This window comes from Pempheris klunzingeri, chromosome 14 (genome assembly GCF_042242105.1).
Source record: "Pempheris klunzingeri isolate RE-2024b chromosome 14, fPemKlu1.hap1, whole genome shotgun sequence".
Classification (NCBI taxonomy): domain Eukaryota; kingdom Metazoa; phylum Chordata; class Actinopteri; order Acropomatiformes; family Pempheridae; genus Pempheris; species Pempheris klunzingeri.
In genome coordinates, this window is record NC_092025.1 from 850580 (window position 1) to 872820 (window position 22241).

At 45.8% G+C, this 22241-nt stretch overlaps 1 protein-coding gene across 1 annotated transcript in view; it reads right to left on the bottom strand.

Annotated features, from left to right (window-relative positions):
• Positions 1-2118: 2118 nt before the first annotated feature.
• atp2a3 (ATPase sarcoplasmic/endoplasmic reticulum Ca2+ transporting 3) overlaps positions 2119-22241 on the bottom strand; it is a 37499-nt gene continuing 17376 nt past the window's right edge. Inside the window, exons 6-21 of the mRNA XM_070843193.1 lie at positions 17824-17904; positions 17506-17591; positions 16856-17320; positions 11726-11814; positions 10593-10695; positions 9467-9598; positions 7805-7921; positions 7469-7687; positions 6350-6685; positions 5209-5429; positions 4921-5123; positions 4561-4646; positions 4063-4196; positions 3211-3328; positions 2784-2901; positions 2119-2539 (exon numbers count right to left, since the gene is read on the bottom strand). Of these exons, the coding sequence (XP_070699294.1) occupies positions 2496-2539; positions 2784-2901; positions 3211-3328; positions 4063-4196; positions 4561-4646; positions 4921-5123; positions 5209-5429; positions 6350-6685; positions 7469-7687; positions 7805-7921; positions 9467-9598; positions 10593-10695; positions 11726-11814; positions 16856-17320; positions 17506-17591; positions 17824-17904 (2552 nt within the window). The 3' untranslated portion in view covers positions 2119-2495. The remainder of the gene's footprint in view (positions 2540-2783; positions 2902-3210; positions 3329-4062; positions 4197-4560; positions 4647-4920; positions 5124-5208; positions 5430-6349; positions 6686-7468; positions 7688-7804; positions 7922-9466; positions 9599-10592; positions 10696-11725; positions 11815-16855; positions 17321-17505; positions 17592-17823; positions 17905-22241) is intronic.

A 22241-nucleotide genomic window follows, 5' to 3' on the forward strand; every position in this document is an offset into this window, starting at 1 on the left:
CTACTGTAAATTTCCAAAAATGACCCCATGTGGAGCTAGAAATGTCTGGAGTCGATGATGTCATGCCATTTAAGTTTGGCTAGTTATCCCCAGGAGTAAGAAACAAACATCACCAGGCAACAAAATAGATGAACACAACTACACGCAGTCCTGTGAAGCAAGTTCACTAATGCTGAAGTGTTTAAGGATGGAGCTTCCTTTATATTCTACCGTGTGCTCTATGTCACGCTGCGGGAGTCCGTCCTGTTTGCCAGCCAGAAAAGGAAGAAAAAGAACCTGCACAGTGTGTCAATAACTCTTTTCACTTCTTCAAAACAGATCCTCACCAGGCAACGGTTACCTTGAAGATCTCTGTCATCTAAATGCTGCTGTTTTAAATCAGTTCAACTCATCTGAGGCAACTAACAAAGTGTGCAGATCCTATTTCCTGTTTTTGATCCAGCACTTTCTTTCTTTTTCTTTGAATGCGTACACTCTCCTCTGTCCCAACAAGAGACCAAACACACCACTGACCCCGTCCACAGACACCAGGGCCAACACACAACCCACGATGAAGACTTAAAGACACAATCCAAACCCTGTGGGTTCATTCAGTCAAATACATTACTATTTAGTCATTAGAAAACAATACCCAAGTGAAACGCTGAAGCACTGAGAGAGCAGGAGGAGCTGAGGGGGGGGGGGCAGCGCACCAAAGCACAGCAAAAAGGGTTTCCTATCAAACATGCCTCAGACCGGGTGGACATTCAGAGTACTTAAGACCTCGAGTGATCAGAATGAACACCGCTGTTAGGGCAGGCGTGAGTGAGAGCGCTGGAGGGGGGGGGTAAAAGGGTAATTAAAGGCTAGCAGAAACACATTCATTTCAACCACATATTCAATGTGGAGTGCAGTGGGCTGTATAAGGCATGGATGTTACATGTACTTAATATATAAATGATACATGAGCAAGAGAGACTCAGACAATCAAGCAGTGTAGGTGCCATTCCTTAACTTACTTTAACTACATCGATTCAATGACTGACGAGCCTGAAACAAATGGGTTTAAGTAAGGCTACACGCACACATGCACTGATGCAGGGTTAGAAATAACTGAAGACATTAAAGGCAGATCAACAACACGATGCTCCAAGACAATTATTCTGCACAAGCAGTCATGGAGCTTCGTCCTGTTGTTGAGATCTACGTTTAAATTTAGATATTAAAACAGCTAAAACTCCAATGGCAGCGCAGCAGATGGACACTAACGTGAGGCTTAACAGGACCAGCTGGGTGGACCAGCTGACAACTACTCTACTGATATGCTGGTTTGGTTGCTGTTTGACATTTTGATTTCTGTACGTTATTCTATTCTTTTGTCTGTGAGCTGACCTCAGCTCCTCAAATTAAGAGCCCCGAAGGAAGCGGCCAAGCAGCGTAAAGCTATTCACACCTTTAGGTGGAGCGACATCTCCACGCCCCAACTTGAGAGCCCGATAAGGCCTCGACCCCGGGCCCACAGCTGCCTCCTCAACAGAGAGCGAGAGAGAGAGACAGAGAGACAGAGAGAGAGACACAGGGGGAGAGAGAGGGAGAGCAAGGCAGGCAAAAGGAGAGAAGGTCTGCACGAAGCGTGATCTACAGGGGTTAGACTCTGTATGTGGTGAGAGAGAGGACGAAGAGCGATGAAGGAGCAGCGCTGTGACAAACTGGCCAGAGATACAATTGTGTTGTGCTGATGAGGCCGTGCTCCTGCAGAGCTGGCTGGAATTCAGTGCCAGTAGTGTGGGAGGCAGGAGCCTGGGCAGTACCTCCAGATAATGTTTTTGTGGACACATGCAGGTACGATGGCTCTCTACATGCCGCCTCCAGATCCGCCTGCTTTCACCTTCCACATTCTTGCTGATGCTCCTCTTTCGCCGGCGTGTACACCAGCCTCCTCTCCACGGCAGGCCTCTCCATCTCGCTTTTGGTCTCCGTGCTAGTGTCACCCCCCCTCCCCTCCCCTCCCCTCCCCTCCCCTCCCACCCAGTGTTGTGTGTTCGTTCCCCTGTCCTCCCTCTCCTTCCCTCCCCAAAGTCCAGTTACTGTACCACTAAGTTTGTATTGTACAGTCAAAAAAAAAACAACGAGCAGAAATCTTTAAAAAGCTGAGCCCTGGGCAGTTTTATCTCTCTTTTTTTCTGCAGTTGTTTCTCGCTCTCGCAATTATAAAGACAGGCCTGCATCTGCCTGTTCACGCACACACACACGCACACACACACACACACACACACACACACACACACAGTGCTCAGCTCATTTACTCACACACTCGTACAAAGCCATGCCCGCAGGAACACGCATGCTCCCTTTCTTGCACACTCATTCTCATGCAAGCCCTGCTCATTTCTAGTGGTGGTTTGTCGGACATGCAGGAGTGGGGAATGAGGACAGGGGAGAGAAAAGGTTCCTAGCTCATAAAGGGAAGAGGGTAGGCGTGTGTCTAAGTGTGTGAGTGTGTTGAGGGAGAGGTCTTAGTTCAGCTGCCATCTCCTCCGATATTTCTTCTCCTCATCACCTGTCCGGGATCAAAAAAACACACCGATTTAGTATACATAGCATCTAATGCGATCAGTCTGGAGAGAGAGGGAGGCATGAAGAGGGTGGAAATAGAGTACCTTTTCATAGAAGGTGAGATAAAAAGAATTTAGGCTGGATTAGGAATGCAGGAGGAAAAAAAAGAGCAGAAGAGACTTGTTAGCACAACCCCTCAATCGAATAGAGCTCAACCTAAAATATTTTTTAAAAAAGGCTCCACATACCTTCTAGATGGTTCCTGGACATATATTTCAGTGCCTCATCCAGGAGGATGACTGGGATGGAAATCTTCAGGACCACGATCCACTGGGACCAGTGCAGAGGGGTCACCTGGAAGATCAACTGAAGGGCAGAGGAAATCAGACAGTCAGAGACTCTCCTCTAAAAGTGCATCAGATGTTAGACAGAGCCGCAGTAGACGCCATGCAGGGAAGCAAAACACAACCAGATACAGAAAGCACAGGATGCTACACATGTGTTGTCCATTTAGTTGAGATGTTTTTGTCATTTGGTCGTGTTTTGCTCATTTGCATATGTTTCCTTAAGGGGGAAGAGCTCTCAGGATACGTTTGTCTGCCATTAGAAACAACACTCAGGCCAAAAGGAAAAAGATCATTTGATTCCACAAGTGTCCCATAGATGAGCACTCACCGGCAGAGGCTCAACATAGAGGATTAAGAAGTGGAGGGAGAGGGAGAGGATGATGGCTCCCAGCAGCCAGATATTGACCCAAGGAGGCATTCTGACCAAGGACTGGTTCTCAGACAAGCTGGAGGGGAGAAGTTTCAAAAGATTTAGCTGCTCAAAATGACATTAGGGATTAACATGGAATTATCATTCTATCATGCTGCAAAGATCAAACAAGAAAGATTCTCATCAGCTCACTGACTTTAAACTTCTATTAGTCTCGTTACAGCTACATGACCATTACAGAAATAAGCTGATATTTAACTAGAACACTGTATGTGTCATAAAGTCTTGTACGGGTGATAGCAGCCATATAGACATGTGTCCCCTCTCTTGGGGTAACATTTTCATTTGTCGGGCAGCTCTTTATTTGAGCCTTTCCTGTCTCAGATTCTTTCCTGGATGAGACATTAGCGTTTGTTTCAGTAGGGAGCTACTGACAGACTTGCTCCATGAGCAATCCTGGCAAAAACACGGGGAGTTTTCCCTTCATACCACTGTTCCTTTTATTTTCTGCCTCCCCAAATAACCATTATTCCATTTCTTAAGATGTGTGGCGAGGTTAGACTTCTTTGCCACAGTCACCGAACGCAGATTCTAAAATATGTGGCCGTTATAAACAGCAATGCTCCTTGTCCTTGAACAGCTCCAACAGCAGATGTTTGTGATGGATGTGTCATGGAGACCGTGTTGTGTAATTCTTCCTCAGAGGAGCCGCTCTCTTGCTGGATGACAGTGTCTTCTTTTTAATAAATATCAGACAGCCGTGACATTTACGGAGTGTTCGCTCCGACATCACAGCAGAAGACCACTGACCTGTTGAGCGCGTTGAACATTTCGATAGTGACCAGCACAGACAGGGCCATGGTTGTGGGATAGCGGGACTCAAACACCTCACAGTCTATGCCCCGGAACATGGGGTTGTCCTCAGTACACTGCATGAAGTGTCTCTGTAGAAAGAGATAGACAGGCGTTAGTGTGTGTGTGTGTGTGTGTGTGTGTGTGTGTGTGTGTGAGTGTGTGTCAGCAGGATGTCACCAGAACCTCTGCGACCTGGTTTGATGGAGCTCAGATCTGATGGGGGAACAGCTGCAGAACCTTGGCCTTGTTCCCACCCTGTGTGCTATCAAACCACATGGGTCTCACTGCACTTTCTATTTCTGTGCACTGCTGGGATCACTAACCATTACTGTGTCTGACAGCAGGGAATGTAAAGAAGGCTGGGAGAGGCAACGTGTCAAAATATTTGAAGAAACCAAAAGAAATAGCAGGACTGTGCCGCAGAAAAGAAAAGAGGACTGTTTAGCCACTTACCAGCTGATAGAAAGACACTTGTGGGCCGTCTTCATCAAACAGGTACCACCATGTGGCAGCACCCACTGTTCCAAGACCCACGTATCCTACAGGAGAAACAGTCGGAGACATAACGTGTACGGCTGGTGCTGGCTGATGACGTTCGTCAGCTAAGAAAGTTTAAAGATTCTAGGCTATGGACAAACAATGTGTTTCTTCATGAGGCCGTTTTGAGACATGTGATCAGGTGTCTATCAGCATGAGGTGTGTAATAAAAGCTATCACAACAATTTAGGAACTTTTGTTCAACCCCCCTGCTGGAAGCTCTTGACATAATCACACATTGATTCAGGGAAGTTTGTCCAGCTCAGATTAATGCACCTCCAATTGCCAGATATCTGAAGAAGAGCCAGCCAGAGATGAGAGGCTCCTTAGGGTTGCGGGGAGGTTTGTCCATGATGTCCAGGTCTGGGGGGTTAAAGCCCAGGGCGGTGGCGGGCAGGCCGTCAGTCACCAGATTAACCCACAGCAGCTGGACTGGAATCAAAGCCTCGGGGAGACCCAGGATGGCCGTCAGGAAGATGCTGCAAACGCACAGTGAGACGACACACAAACATGAGCCGGCGGTCCCACACGGTGGATCTACCAGAGCGCGTGTGCGTTCCTCACCAGACGACTTCGCCCACGTTGGAGGAGATGAGGTATCTGATGAACTGCTTCATGTTGTTGTAGATGGCTCGGCCCTCCTCCACGGCAGCCACGATGGTGGAGAAGTTATCATCAGACAGCACCATCTCAGACGCCGACTTGGCCACCGCTGTGCCGGAGCCCATGGCGATGCCAATCTCTGCTTTCTTCAGGGCCGGGGCATCGTTCACACCGTCTCCTGTCTGTAATGACAAACGATGCTCGTGTCATGAATGCACCTGAAAAGCTGAGCTGCAGAACGTATTCTGATTCCAAAACACTTACACATAAGACCCATTGTTTCATTTAGGGTCATTTTCTAGGGCTGCAACATTGATGGTAAAGAGAATTAAAGACTTAGTTTCAAAGCCAAAAGCTGCATAAACCTCTTTGAAGAAGAGAAATTGAAATAAGTTTGTTGACACACACAGACCAGCGTAGTGTGGAGTATTAAATGTGACATGTTTGTCTAAACTTGTTTATTCTTAAAATAATGAGCCCACGTTATATTTTAGGGGAGATTATTCTCAAGACAGAGACGGTTCTAACAAACTAACGATGATTGAAAACAAACCGTCGTCTCATTATGCAAAGTCTCGTTATCGTTTCAGATCCAGACAGGATTAAGCCGTAGCTGAGCAAGTGGGATATATTAATGTGTCACGGCGGGACCTAAAGCGGCTTTAGACTGCTGTGATGGTGGAGTTAGTCTGACAGCCAAATGGTGATATTGTTGTCTCCCACCCTGCCATCTTCCCCTCGGATCAACCCCTCTTCTGAGACGCACGTCAGATAGGAAGCGGCGGAGCGAGCTGCAGATGACAGCTTTTGATAGCAGTGTCTGAGAGAGCAGCCTCACAGAGACCTGAAACATGTCACGCCTCACTGACCTCTCCTCATGCATTCTCCACAAGTCACTCACATTTCGCACAGCTGAAGGAGGGAGAAAATGCATTTTTTCCCCCTTGTGACAGGCACAAAGAAATATGTGACAAATGAAATATACAGTGTGTGTGTTTGTAGGAAGCAGGGCAGACAGTAAAGGTTGAAGGGGGTGGGTGGGTGCCAGTGTAGGGCAGGAAGAAGAAGCAGTAGGAGAGCACGAGTCATCCCTCCTCCTCACCATGGCCGTAATCTCATCGAAAGACTGCAAGTATCCAACGATCTTTGACTTGTGAGCCGGCTCGACTCGGGCGAAGCACCGCGCCCGTTTGACCGCTTCCCTCTGGGCCTCCGGTGGGAGATCGTCAAACTCGCGGCCCGTGTACGCCTTTCCTGTCACGTCCTCTTCCTCGCCGAAGATGCCGATTCGCCTGCAGATGGCCACAGCTGTGCCCTTGTTGTCTCCGGTGATCATGATGACACGTATGCCGGCCTCGTTGCACAGTTTCACTGAGCCGATCACCTCCTTCCTGGGTGGGTCCAGCATGCCCACACAGCCAACAAACGTGAGACCCAACTGAAGGAAAGCAGAGACAAAGAAGACAGAGAGAGGAGATTTAAAATGGAATTCACCTCTTTTCATTTGTACTGCTGCTGAAAACATCAAACAGACTTTTATATGCAACAAAGGGAATCGATCCAGATCTGAGCGTAGAAGCCGTCTGCTTTAAGTAGATAAAGATTTAATCAGGACTGCAGTCTAAGGAAAAGAGAAAGAGCAGCACAGACAACAACATCAAAGCACTAGTGACATTTTGGAAAATACACTTCTTTGCTTTCTTGTTTAATATTAGATGAGAAGACTGATACAGCTCTAATATCGGTTTGTTGAATATGACACCACTGCCAGGGGACAGCTAGCTTAGCTTAGACTGGAGGCAGAGGAAAGCAGCAGGCTCTATGGTAAAAGGACATCTGCCCACCAGAACTCCTAAACTCACTAATGTGATGCATTACAGAGCCGAAGTAAAGCCGAAACCTAAAGATTCCCGTTCACCAGTAAGTTGTGTGCTTCACTCCACGTGTCTCCATATGAAAATGACCTTCATTTCTAAATATCTAATATCTGCTTGGGATATATCTATTTAAACATATTTAAAGATCTAATATCATTATTGATCTTGTAATTCATTTTTTTTTTTTACCCTTGGACAGAAGCAGGTTTCGAACTTCTCATTTAACATTTGGCAGGAAAGCAAACAAACATATTTCCCCAAACTGTTTAAAAAAGGAGGAGCCTATGTGAACAACATGTACTCCTAAGCTAAACGTCCCATGTTACCACAGCCCTCTGTTGTACCTCATACTGCGCAAACTTGCTGGCATTCTCCAGGTCCATTTCCTCTTTGCGTGGCGGAGTGTCATGAGTGGCCAGCGCCAGGCAGCGTAGGGTGTCCCTGCCTGTCCCCCAGTCCCTGATCTTAGACATCAGCTGGTCTCGCAAGGCCGGTGTCAGTGTCACCTTCCCTGTTCCCACCCGCAGGTACTGACAGCGCTCAATCACACTCTCTGGAGCACCCTGTGAGGAAGAATTTAATTGATTTAATTAAGGAACACGAAGCAATCAAGGCAACTGAATGGAACTGAGGAAAAGTACATCTATCTGTGTATTGGGCATTGAATTATTCATGCATGCCTTGATAAACATCTTGCTCTGGGAGCCCGGCTTGACTGGGGTGCAGTAGACAGACATGGACTTGCGGTCACGCGAGAACTCCAGGGTGAACTCCTTTTTCATCAACTGCCTGATCACCTGACGGATGGAAAAGAGGGAGAAATGAGCAGACGTGTCAGAGGAGAAGAACGAGAAGGAGAAGAGGCAGACGAGATTAAAAGGAAGAGCTGAGCTGAGTACGGTATTCGTGGGCAGCTGTCAGCTGGCGGGTGACTGAGAGGTTGGGCTGAACCACTGACAGCTGACGGATGATGCTTCAGGCCAAGCGCTCATCCACCTTGTCTGTATGTCTGCCTCAGATGTCTGTGTACAACAGCACATGATAATAATGTGGAACTGGGTCTGGGTGGTTAACAACTGGTAGAATACAGAAAACCACAGTAGGCCACAATACCTGAGCGTTACTGTAGAACACATCTGTGATCCTTACATGCTGTGATATCAGCTGTTGTCAGGTCTCCTTTTACCAGTAGGTGTCCCTCTAGTTCAGAGTCTGTACTGATCCCAGAACAGATGAATGCCTGAAAGGTCAGCACTGATCGTGCTCTCTGTCCGGCCAGATGACTGTCATGTACACACTGGGCACTTCAAAGATCTGACGGACGAGATGAGACAAACTTCTCCTCTCTATCAAACAGGGAGAGCAACAGGAGTTTGTCCTGACGTGGCATGCTGGGAAATTATCCCCCCTCCCTCTTCCTTCTGTCTTCTAGCTGAGTACGCCCACAGAGATTTGGAAAAGTTAAGTTCATCTCATTAAAAATTACTCATTTCAAATTTGCCGATGGTGCATTTTATTGTTCAGTATTTATCAGTTAGGTGCACCGGGCTGATTCAGGGGTCTGAATTACAACCAGAAAACATTCAGACTTCTGCCTCTCTGCCCTTCTGTCACTACAAGGCTCAGCTAATATGAGACTCTAAAGCCTTTGTCACTCACATGCTGTGTTCTTCTTGGAAGCGAGACCAACAGGGATTTTAGTGACCTTAATCTACAGTGGAGAGAAAAGTCTTGGATGTGCCTCACTCTGACACAGTTGGATGACATGTCCCTCAGCACGGAAACAGCAACAGCAGCTGCTTGTGTGTTCAGACACCAGGACACACTCTCATGCACAGGTCTGACTTCTTAAAGGAGATCAAGCATTTCATTTGTGAGAAGCTGCAGTGAGCTTGGTGAAAAATTGATCAAAATTCAAAGTAATGCAGCAGGCGGGCCTCCTGCCTTAACAGCTGTTTCAAATTACAGTTCAAATATTCTCCTGGGAGACATTTTTAAGTCAAACAATCACAAAGTCAAACATGTTTCTGTCAGCAACCTTGTGATTTAATAAATAATCCTTCATAAGTGATCCCTGACCTGTTGAGTGTGGATAAAACTGTCACTGAAGGTGTTGCGTCATCCCCTACGATGTTGCACACATCCTCCTTCTCTGTCAAAATCTTACAAAGAACCTACATTACCCATGATGCAACTCGGCCATCGACAGTTGGGTTAGGAGATGTGGTTGTGTATTGCTAGCAGCACTAGTTCTCTCTCCCTGCCATCTGGAAACAGACTTTGGTGTGTAAAACCAGTCCAAACATCACACTACAGGCACATCCAAATCACTCATCGCTTACCGAGTTGCAGGTACCGGCACGTTCCACCTTGCTGAGTCCAGACAGGTCAGTCTTGAAGACATTCATCTTCTCCACCAAGGTGGTGAGAGCCGTCTCTGTGGCTTCACCCACCTTCTCATAAACCCCTTTGGCCTATGAGAGAACAGGAATACATTAGCACATGCTGCTGAGCTGCTTCTTGGGTTTGAAAAGTATTTTACAGAAGCCGATAAGTGTTACTGTATCAGTGACGGAGTCATTTAATTCAGACTCATTCACTAATGACACATTTTAGATGTGATGCTGAAAACAGCCTTGCACCCGTACACTGTCTGCATTGTTCGATATGAAGGACCCTCTTCACAAGCATGACTCCTGAGCAAGTGTGTAGGTCATTCACCTCTGCCTCCGCGAACACTGAGTCATAGATTAAAAGTGCTTTCAAGTGTGTGCCATTGCCAGCTGAGATGAGGAGTAGGTGAGATGAGGCAGTAATGGCGTACCACACATCATTTGTTTGTGTGACCGGGCATAAATGGCAATAAAACACCTCGCTCTCCTCCAGCACTCGGCCCTCCTGGCTCCCTTTCTTTCCTGCTTTAGCACACTTTGATCTCACGCTCAGGCTCTTTATTCAAAAATGTACTAAATTGGTGGCAAAACGACAATTTACGCAAAACAGAAAGAGATAGCCTGGGAGGATACATGGGAGCTGAGAAGTGACTTGTCCCTGGCCTCTCTCCTCAGCATGGTTACCAAGATACCATGGTGATGACGAAGAGGTGAGAAAAACAATCCAAACCAGAGAAAAAGATCATGTATCAGAGTAAAATTAGCTCGGCTGAAGAAGAAAAGAAAGCTTTCTGTAGTGTGTGTTGCAGTTTTACCTTTTATGGAGTCATTGCAGTGTGTATATACGTACTGCCAGTGCATGAAGACATTTGCAAAGAAAGTGACCCTGCACAACGCTGTATGGGCTACAGATGGCTTTACCTGCTGGACTCTTTATTAGATTGTTTGTTCGCTTACACTTGTTTATTTCAGTGAACTTTGTAAAGCACTGTGAGACACTCTGTTGTGATATTGGGCTATACAAAGAAATTGAATTGAAAAATTGAATTGAACTTTGCATGTGTGTGTTAATGACCTCATTGTAGTCCAGTGAAGAGTCATTGCACATAGAGCACACAGTGGCCAACTCCAGAAGTCCATCATAGTCTCCACACTGGACGGGCCTGTCTCCTTTCAGTCTGGAAGGAACACACACACACACACACACACACAAACACACACCTTCACTCAAAATGACAAGATACAAGGGAAACACAGTTCACAGTTCGCTACACTTCAGACACGGTAACTTCATTAATATTTATTAGAGGGGAAGATATTCAGTTGTTTAGCATTCTAAAGTTGACCGAAGAAACAATGGTTGTACAGTAGTAAACAGTGTGTGTGTGTGTGTGTGTGTGTGTGTGTGTGTGTGTGTGTGTTCCTGACAAGCAGTGCCGATTGCATGACAACCATGGATCCCTTCCCAGTAGAGACTGCAGCCGTTGCTAGCGAAGCTCCCACACAATAACCCACACTCTGCTGTTATGAAATCGACAGGTTCATGCAGAGTCACAATGCTGTACTCACCAAACAGCAAAATAAACAGCATGTGTACAAAATGAACAGCAGAGCCCCCCTCCTTCCTAATGACTAGCCACCTACCTACAGTCCTCCACAAATGCGTATTTACCAAGATAAGAAAATATATATTCTGATCCGGCAGAGCTAAGAATCACCCCTCGACTAAAACCCTTTGTTCAGTTTATCTGCACAGTTTCACAACACTCTTATCACCAAGAGGCTATGTAATGCAATCGGAATACGGTGCGGCTGAAGGTAGATGCTGTTGTGATTTTACGTGATAGTTACTATGACTGTATTTTTCTTGAAGTGATATGCACACATAAAAATATGTGGCAGAAGCACCCAGGACTACAAACTGTTCCCCTGGTTAGCGCACAAATTGCCATAGCAACACATATACCACAGCCTGAAAACGTTTTTTGGGAATCATTAGTACTGATGTAACCAATCTTGGACCTCAGACCACATCCAGTTTCACGTGACTACATCTAGTTTTGAAGTAAACTACTCAGACTTTGATCAAAACCAGAAAAAGGGGAAGAAGGTTCAGCATAAAATGCTTTAAGCACTCAGATATGTGTCACATAATGAGGTCAGACTTTGCCAAATAAAAATAATACCTCTTTAAACTGTGACACTCACATTTGTCCCTCAGGGGCATATGTAGACCCAGTTATAGAGAACTCATGGAGGGCGCAGTTTGAATCTTCCACCTTGTCTGCAATGAACATCTGGAGAGGAGAAAAGACAAAGACAAGAGGAGGTATAGTTAGCTAACAGGTCAACACTGCACATCGAGTAGATCCTGTATGTCGTCAGAGCAGTGACCACAGTACATTCAGACTACTGCTGTGACCACTCTGTCAACATAAGAGACAGGGTGTGCAAAGTGCATTTTGTATAATAAGGGACTTTTAAATAAAAAGGGAATGAATTAGATTCAGCTAACAAAAGAACAGTTCTTCCTGCCTCACGTTTTGACTCTGTAAGAAAAAACTAAAAAAACATATCAAGGTTGAAAAGTATTATGGAAATCAAGTAATGGAAGTAAACAGGAAGTCCTCCGCAGGCTAGGGTCACCGGAGAGATGAGATCCAAACTGCAACAAAGGGTCAAGAAACCCCCCCCCTGCCCAAACTGAAGGACTGACCACCACTTTGTACAGCGATAGCTTTGTTATCGCCTCTTCCCCCTGATGTTTTAGTGTTTCTAAACACGCAGGCAGCATTGGGAGTTGCACTGCTCACATACATTGCTGTAAAGCTTCATCAGTCACTCACACTGTCTTACACGCTCCAGTCAACTGCTGGAAAACAAAGAACAAAGTCAGAGGAAGCAGGAGAAAGAGCTGGAGTCCCAGAGCTGTCCAAGGATTTGCTTTGTTGGCTGCTTTGTTGGCAAATCTTCCTCCTGAAATTCCCCCAGGAAGGGGCGGTCCATGATGCACTGGTAATACTAATACATCGATAAAAACAAGAAGGGGGTGTTGTGGCTGGTGGTTCATAAGAATGAGATACACCACCGCTCACACTCCAAGGCCTCTCTGTGCACCTCATCACCTCATGTGAAGGACATACACACATTTACAGTAGGCTTACAGACTGACCTTGACCTCCAGTCCTTTACTAACATTCAGATTGTTTAAATAACTTGGCACACACAGAGGGAAAACACCCTTACGGCCTAGCTTAGCTCTGTTTGAGACTCCATTACATCTGACTGATTGAAGAATTAATGAAGAAGCTATTTGGTTAAACTTCAGTGTGTGTGTGTGTGTGTGTGTGTGTGTGTGTGTGAGTTCGTGTCGCTGACTCACCTGCACTCACCAATTTAAAAAGGAACACAAAATCGATGGCAAACTTCAGATGAGAGGTAGCTGTTGTCCCTCTAGCAAATGAGCCTAAAAGGTACGTTTTAGCCTTTTAATGGAGTAATTATTCCTTAACCACTCTCCACGGCAGCAGGGTTACTACACTCAGTCTGCTGACGTAGTCTAGTCTGGACACGATGGAAGTCAGCTTAAATAACTGTTCTACTGAATCATGATTAAAGCCTTTGTGAGATTATAGCTTTGGTGACAATGTGTAATTTTGTGTAATTTTTGACATCAACAGTGTCGACGTCTCCAATAAACAGAGGTAATATTGAGAGTGAGAATTGAAGTTGTAGCTTCCTGTACAACTGTAAAAACTTAATGGACTTGTGGTTTGGAAAAAAAAAGAGAAAACCTTGTTGGCAAAAAAATCATGTTTGATTTAAGTTACAATCCACAAGATTTTCATGGATTCAAACTATGTTTTTACATGACTTCTGGTCTGTAATAACCATTAAATGGATTTACATTCTGTAATTACCCATTTATACACAATAGTAGTTTTCATTATTAGTGGCGGGGTCCGCCATTCTGACATGAGATCCTACAGTACACACAAGGTCTTCACAGAAAGAGATGCATGCATGTAAACAAGTGCTATTGTTTATCTCATTTAGATCAGCTTGGCTGTATTCTAACACAGTATCAGAGCTGTTGAGCTATTTCAGGTGATGTCATGTTTCCATGGTGCATATTGTTAAATTTGAGCTTAATCAGGAAAACAGGGACCCAGTAATGATAACATGGGCCCAAACAGCACAGGTCTACCCCATTATTCCTCATACAGTATTTTTATTCATCCACTTTTCATTTAATTTTGGGATGTAATGTCTAAGAAACCTGAAGAGCTTCAACTCTTAATTTGACAAAGGTTGTCAGTCTGGGTACTCTCTGTTTCTCCGCTCTACAACAAGTCAACAATGACCACAAAGGGAACCGATAACACAAAAGCACACACAGAGCACAAAAAGCAGAGCCAACGGAACAACATCAGATTGTATTTTCATCTGTGGTCAGTTTTCTCTCACTGTGTGATCTGCTGTGGTCTCCAAGGAAACAAGGCACATTGTAATCCATGTGACTCAGTGGTAGTAGCACGTTACGTTCTTCGAGTCACTTCCTCTGAGCTCGTGTGGGGACGAAAGATGAGTAACCCTTTTTATGTGTGCATGTGTGAGTCTCCTTGTGTGTGTGTGTGTGTGTGTGTGTGTGTGTGTGTGTGTGTGTGTGGGTGAGAAGGGAAAAGGGAAGTACAGTGTCAGGATACATAGGGGAATCCCGGGAAAACCCTGCGGATATGGGGATACCCCAGGGCAGCCACTGGCTGGATACCAGTCTAAGAATAGGCACAGACGGATAAGCCTGGGCAAACATTCATGAGGGCACTTAAACCTTGATGCACAGACACCATCAATACAGAGCAGAACAGACAGCAAACACAAGGAGAGAGGAGTTGAGCAGCAACCACAAAAATTACCATCTCCAGGAAGCACGATGATGAAAAAAACCTGCAAAGCGGAAGTTTGATTTGTGAGTGTGTACGTGGCCCTTTGTCTTCCACCAGAGAGCTGAGAGCAGCAGGACGGGGAGTTTAGGTGGAAGCAGAAGGTCAATATTTACCAGCGTCAGCCTGCCTCGCTCTCTTTCTGTCTGGGAGGGGTTCAGGATTGCAGTGAGATCACTCCTCCATTTCCCTCCTGCTAGAGGGAACTCCCTGCTGCTACGCATTAATCACACAGGTACCGCACGTCATCTTAAGGGGGGCGAGGGGAGGGGAGGGGAGGGGAGGGTGTTTTTATGGCACGAGAACTAGTGTCTGCCATACAGGAAGTACACAGTCCTCTGACACCAGCTCCATTTTGAAACAGCAAGAAAACAACATGCAGACACAGAGACAAAAAGGGTCATACAGAAGTCAAATGATTTGTTTCTCACTACAGGAAGTCATATTCAAACACATCCAAAGCACTACATGCGGTCAGTCAGCTTCTGCATTGACTTCAGTCATCAAATATCACAACGAGATGACGTTGAAAACCAAGCTTCAGCACTTACACCTATCAGGTTTTAAGAATGTACTGCTGCTCAGCACACATGCACACGGAGCCTTGCTTTTAACCCTTCATAGGGCACTCATTGAAATACTTAGAAGTTCTAAATTTCAACCCTAGACCATTACTGGTGGTCATTACAAGACTTTTTTACTTTTGTGAGTTTACTTAATGGTGAAAATCAGGGTCAGTGAAGTCACCATATATGGTTTCTTGCTGGTCTGTCATGTATGATTGTTGCCGATTGTCTTCTGGTAGTTCTACTGCCTCATGGTGAGGTAAGGGGGGGCATTTTGAACTCCCACTTAACTTACCAAATATGGTCCCTTGCCCGATAAAGGGTTAAGGGTCATAGAGTTACGGGTGTGGTTTTCAGTTGATTGACAGGTGTCTCAGGCTATCACACTCAGCCACACCACTGGGCCAACAAACCCTAGACTACAGGTCTTTATTGGTCTGGAGTGTTAGGATCACCATCTGTAGAAATCAGGAGCTTATGTAATTATTTATTCTTATGAATGACTTTTTTTGGACCTTAAATTGGTTAGATAATTATGATCTTCACCTCCAAAGTTGCTTACACAATGTTTTATTGCTGGTGCAGGTGGTGAAAACAAGACATAGATTAGTATTTGACAGAAGTAAATTATTTTGGTTGAAGTTTCTCTGACTTTACATTCACTCTTAGCACATCATGATGTTGCTGCTCTTTTCTACCGCCGGTGTTGGTGACGGCTCTCTACTAGAGGCAGTTTGGGTCGCCTCACATCATTGTTGTCTAGTCACATCAGAACTGATTTATGCACGTCACTTTACAGTAAACTTCTATCAAGAGTCCAGTTTCTCCAAGTTATTTTTACAAAGCATGGACTATTCTGGTACCTTCTAGTAGTAATGACGTCCCTTTCAGTAACGTAATGTGTGACAACCAGAGTTTCTGTTAGAAAGAAAGAAAGCTTTAGTGCTGCCCTGCTCATACGGGCCAGAACCTCGGAGCTCATTAGCTGAGGTGAGAGGTGAGATGGAGGATGTAAGGACAAGAGGTGTTAACTGAGATTATGTGTGTGTGTGTGTGTGTGTGTGAGAGTGTAGAGTTAGAGCCCTTAGCAGGAGCCAAGACAAACAGCAGTGCTGGCATTCACACACACACACACACACACACACACACAGACAGACACACACACAGACAGACACACACACACAGACAGACACACGCACACACACAGACAGACACACACACACACACACACAGAAAAGGGTGAGGCTACAGGCCTATTAGTCAATAGTGAATAGGATAAGATCTTTGTTGACTAGCTTAATTATATATAGACCATTTATTCAGTGAAACCTACAGGACAGTTCAGGATACGGAACTCTGTACTGTGTTTGTTCAGGCGCTGTGACATTTGGGAAACCTTCTCTGGGTATGTGTGAGCTAATCTGGTGAGATACTGTGGCGCTGTGGGTGCTGCTGGGTCATGCCAGCCTGTACTACTCCACCAGCAGCTATCTCAGACATGCCACACAGAGGTAAACATTACAACATCGCAAGGATTTTCCATTCCTCTTTAACCCCCACTAGCGTGAAAAGAAAAGAAGAAAAAAACCACAGGGGGAAAATAAAAGATGGGTAAACTGCAGTGAACAGCAAACCTTGTAGAATTCACCTCTTTTACACCCTATTCAGAGGAAATTCAGGGAAAGTGTCAATCAAATGATAAGATGTGGAAATTAAACACTTAAGATGTGGTTTCTGCTGTGGAATGGAAAGAATGCAGTAATATGTTTGTCTGTCGGCTAAACTGTGCAAGCAGCAGTCATTCCTCACACTCAAGCAAGAGCGCTTACCCTGCAGACGGACATCTGGTTGGTGGTGAGGGTGCCCGTCTTGTCGGAGCAGATAACAGAGGTACAGCCCAGGGTCTCTACTGAGGGCAGGCTGCGAACTATAGCGTTCTTCTTGGCCATGCGACGCGTGCCAAGGGCCAGGCAGGTGGTGATGACGGCAGGCAGGCCCTCGGGGATGGCGGCCACAGCCAGGGCCACGGCGATCTTAAAGTAATAGATAGCCCCTCGGACCCAAGAACCGCCGTGGACGGGGTCTCCAAAGTGGCCAATGTTGATGACCCACACAGCCACGCAGATCAGGGAGATGACCTTGGAAAGCTGCTGGCCGAACTCGTCCAGCTTCTGCTGCAGCGGCGTCTTCTCTTGCTCCGTAGCTGCCATCTGATTCCGGATCTTACCGATCTCTGTGGCGACGCCGGTAGCAACGACAACACCTATGGCTCGGCCTGCAGCAATGTTCGTGCCCTGAGGAAGACAGAGAGAGGAGGAGAGTGTGGGACCATATAAAATCATTAAAAATGAATTGAGTAATAAATCATAAACAGCGACAACCTTTCTGATATTTGCAGTAACTATGTGTTTAATGATAATGACTTCAAATGCTGATATGAAGATAAACATGACTGCGAGCTGCAGGGGGATGTTCTTACAGAAAACAACATGTTCTTCTTGTCTTGGTTGACAGCTCTGGGGTCAGGAACAGGGTCAGTGTGTTTGATGATGGACACAGACTCCCCTGAGGAACAGATTGTTCAGGATTAGATCGGTGGGTGCGACAGGTGATTATTAGACCAACAATGGAATGTCTCTGCAGTGACGGACAAAGTTACAGTCACAGCCTAAAGGGATAGAAAGTATTATCAAAATACCACAGAGAGTTCAATCATAGAACACTTCTAACCTTAGGTCTAAGTTCCTGCAACATAAGGTGCAAACTGTCTGGGTAATGTGTGAAAGTGTTGAACTACCTGTGAGGATGGACTGGTCCACTCGCAGGGTGGTGGACTTTATAGAGGTCACTCTGATGTCAGCAGGCACCTTGTCGCCAACTAACGAGAAAAATCAAAAGAGGAAAAGTCTGTTTAACTTCAACAAGACCACGAGTCTACAACCATGCCTGCAGCTGTGTGAGGCACCGGGGTACTTTGAGCTACATGTTAACACCAGTGGTGTATGCTAACGTCTACAGTGGTTTAGCCTGTTGGCATTAGCACTAAGCACAAAGCACAGCTGAGGCACAGCTTAAGTAGATGTAGCACATTTCATAGCAATCCATTCGATCGATGTTGAAACATTTCACTCAAAGGAAAAGTCAGGGCCTCACAAAGATCTTTACAGTGTATCATCTGGGAACTATGAACATACTTCCAAACTTTTTGCCACTGGCAAATATCGAGCACTGAATAAGGCGAAATATTGAATTGAATATCTGTAGGAAACTGCAGAAAGCCATCCAGTAGTTGTCAAGATATTCTATTCTGAACCACAAATGTCAATGTGCTCGCAGCACTAGAGGAAAGATCAGCGGATCACCGCCACTGTAACCCCTGGAGCCATGCTGCTGACATGGTTAGGACGACCAGACGGCCGTCCTACAGCAGCAAACAGCACTATGATGAAAACAGAAATGGCGTTTGTCCTCGGAAGGTTTGGCTTGTGTTGGACCTTTCAGGTCTGCAGGGGAACACTTAGTTCCTCCCTATCGAATGTCCGTGTTCAAACAATAAATCCTTGAGCAAAGACTCATCGGAGGGTTCAGCCCAAACTCAGGCTGCAGCCGCAGGTAAACAGCGACTCAATATAACCTTGATGGAGTCATGTAGCTGGTTTAGAAAGATCGATCATTTCCCCTCCCTCTTGTTCTCTCTTCGCTCTCTGCAGCTCTCTGATGCACCACTTCCTCCTAACATGTCAGACATAAGCTTCACACGAAGCCTGCATTCAATCTACAAAACACAGTTCATCTTCTCTTCCACAGTCTTGCACGCTGCTTATTTAGCCGCATATTAAACTAGTATTTTATAGCCAGAACATAAGTATCTAATGCGCCACAACAAATTGGTTGTTTCTTCCTCTTTGTCAGAGCCTGAAGAAGAACGTTTCCATGATGGCAGGACAGAGCTAGCTGAAAAACGAGTGGTTTGATGCAGTCACTGACAATGATCTCAGAGCACAGGAGAGGGAAATTGCTCCAAACCCTCCAGACAGATGTAATATTCTTCACTTGCTTCTTTCCAGCATGACAGACCTGATCATTATTGTGTGTAATAAGCATCTCATTAATGCCAGCTCGGAGTTCTCAGCCAGTCAGTTCTTCTCAACGTTAATTGCAACAAAAACAAAGACTCCCGGAGAATCTACCCCGGCTTTTCAGCACCGATAAGGTTGTAAATCTTGTTGGATTTCTGCTTTTGCTCACTGACACCCTGAAAGACACTCAACAGGCACTACATCTTTTGTAACACGCTTCACTGCGAAAACTCTTCAGAGTGCATTTACGCTGATTTACTGAACTTTCTGTATTTCTATCAGAGCTCTATCATCTCCCCTTGACATTTGTTCAACGTTCCGAGACTCGAGGGGAACTTTTCACAGTCTCTCTCCTGACGGGACAGAGATGGTGAGAGGGAGAGAGAAATGAAGAGGCCCCACTGCACGTAGCTGAATAGCCGGCACTTCCGTGTCCGTATTCCTCCACATCCCTCAGCCTGACACCCATGGGTTGTGAGAGAACAAGAGTGGGAGAGGCGGAGGGGGAGAGAAGTGTGTGATGTGTTTGTGTGGGAGATGGCTGGGGGCTACAGGTTCACTGTAGCAGGACTGGCTGAGGGCAGAAAAGAGAGGCTTTTCAAACGCCTACCCACAGACTCCTGCTCCCCTATCGAACCTCCACTTTCTGCCACGGCCTCCCACGGACTCTCTCTCCATCTGCTAGAAGAGAAATTTAAATCCTGATTCAGCCACGCTGAGTTCATATAAGCAGTCTTTTAAATAGCAGAAAGATCGGAAAGTTGTCTGACTGTCATTCGTGGTGCTTTGAGTACCGAAAAGTGTTAAAGATTAGCATCGACCACAGAATTCATGACTAAACTGGAACGTAGCACATCGAAACAAATGCGGAGGTCAGCTGGTTGGGCCAGACGGAGCTCTTCCTTCCATTTGGTAAAACTGGGCTCCAAACTAAATCTAAAGGTCTTGCATAATATACTGGCAAAGAGGCCTCCTTCACTCGCAGGATAACCGTGACCGCTTGCTGGGAATGGCTCTGTGCAGGTTTCCATCTCTTCAGGCCCTGTGTAAACCCTCTAGGAGTTCCTGAAAGCCTGACCGCTGCAGTCACTCCATTTAAAAAAAACCCAGGAAAGTTCCAGTGGAGGCGCAAATCACAACTGTGTCGTAACCGTGGCTGGCATGGCCAAAGCTGTACCTACAAGGAGGCAGGCGGGCAGCAGAGGTGGAAACTCGAGTAAATATATTTATGTTCTTTTCTCTCCTCAAAGGCACTTGTGGTCAACAGTGTCCTTTTCCAATTTCTCCACACAGCTTATTTTACCCCCTATCATCGCGTTCCAATGGAATAACCACCGGCTAATCTGAAGTGCAGGAAAGCCTGGGAAATCAGCGGGGGAAAGGAAAATATTTATTTGTTTTCTTTGTCACCATACCCCTACATGATGGTGTGCTTGAGGAACCCTGACATATTTTCTAAGTGAGCGGAGTGTGTGGTGCAGCACCTACCTCAGCTGTTTACCCCTGTTTAAGAGTGCTTAGCAACAAGATTATGTCAGAGAAAACGCAGCGCCTAATATATGACGATGACTGTATATTTCACTAAAACACAGCCATCACACCATCTTCTTAAAGTAAACTCTGACTGTGAATGCATTCTGTGCTTAAAACACTATGAAGCTTCGACTAGTGTTCATCTTACACAGAGAGGCTTCACACTTACACCTAAATCCAGCCACCTCAGCGTGTTTGGTCTGCTGTGTGTGCCAACGGCAGACCAAAGAGACAAATTCAACTGTTAAAAATGCCTTTTCTCCACCACCATGAACCTTGTATAAATGTAATAATGTCTACTATAACGTTTAGTTCAGGCAATAAGATGATACTCATCTGGTTTTCTCCATTTCTAAGCACATCTGAATTTATTTTATTTGTGTTTTACCAATTTATCTATCAATGCTCATTTATCAACACTGGCCTTGAAAACTAATTTCCATCCATTGCCCATGGCCAGTCGTTCAAAAGGCACCCTAAAATAAGAATGAAACAGCAGCCCCCCCCCCACAATGGGGCACTGAGCAGCTGCTGACGACCAGCAGTAATATCAAATCCCTTATTCAAACAGCAGATGGTTCATTTTAAGTCATATCTGTCTCTGCGCCGCACTGTCATCACAGGTGTCATTAAAACCTCAACCCCTCGTGAACCTCAGCGTCACGGAGATGAGCTGAGCGGAGCACGGAGCGTTGTCATGGTGACACTGTTGGTGTTGTCAGTGACGGTGACGGCGGTGGTGGTGGTAGGTGGGGGTTGAGGAGAGTCATTTTGGTGCCTGATACCTGTGTGGGCTTGTCTGCGTCTGGCTGTGTGCGCACGCATGTGTGATCGGCTGTAACAAGCCCAAATTCCAAGGAAGTGCTATCACATGCACACGTGGTGAAGTTCCCATTTACTTTAAAAAGACGGGGAACCAATCAAGTAAATTAGTGTGTGGTTAGTCTGAAAAGCCCCCATGATAGTTACTTGGATGGATGATTTCATTTTCATTTTTTAAAACATTGAGCTGAAATCCACCAGCGCAGAGGGCCAAGGCTTCACTGTAACCAACGCAGCATGTATAAACCCTCTCCTTGCCTCTCCGTGCTTTGATTATGAATGAACGCTGTGATCTCTCGCGTGCATCCCTAGCTCTCCCTGCTTTCCCACACATCACTCCAAGCTGTCTGAGGCGAATCGCTAACCACGCAAAGTCAGGGATTACACTCCCAAAAAGCAGTCCTCCATCTCCTTGGTACCACATGTGTGCACGCTCACACATTAACTCTGGCATACACAGATGTTCTGGAACCAGAGTGACAACAAGACTATTTTTAGACAAGGCTGCCCACACATGGGCGAGTTTACAGCAGGGGAATTGTGTGTATGTGCATGTAACGTGGGGGAGTGTGAGTGAGGAGCTGACAAACATCCAGCAGTGTCCAGGTGGTGAGACTGAGAGCATGGAAAGCAAAGGGAAAAGGGGGAAAGCTGTGGAAAATTAAACTGGGCCTTAAATACAAGGGGTGACCACAGCCACTTACACAGAACCTCTCTCTCTCACACACACACACACACACACACACACACACACACACACACACACACACACACACAAAGA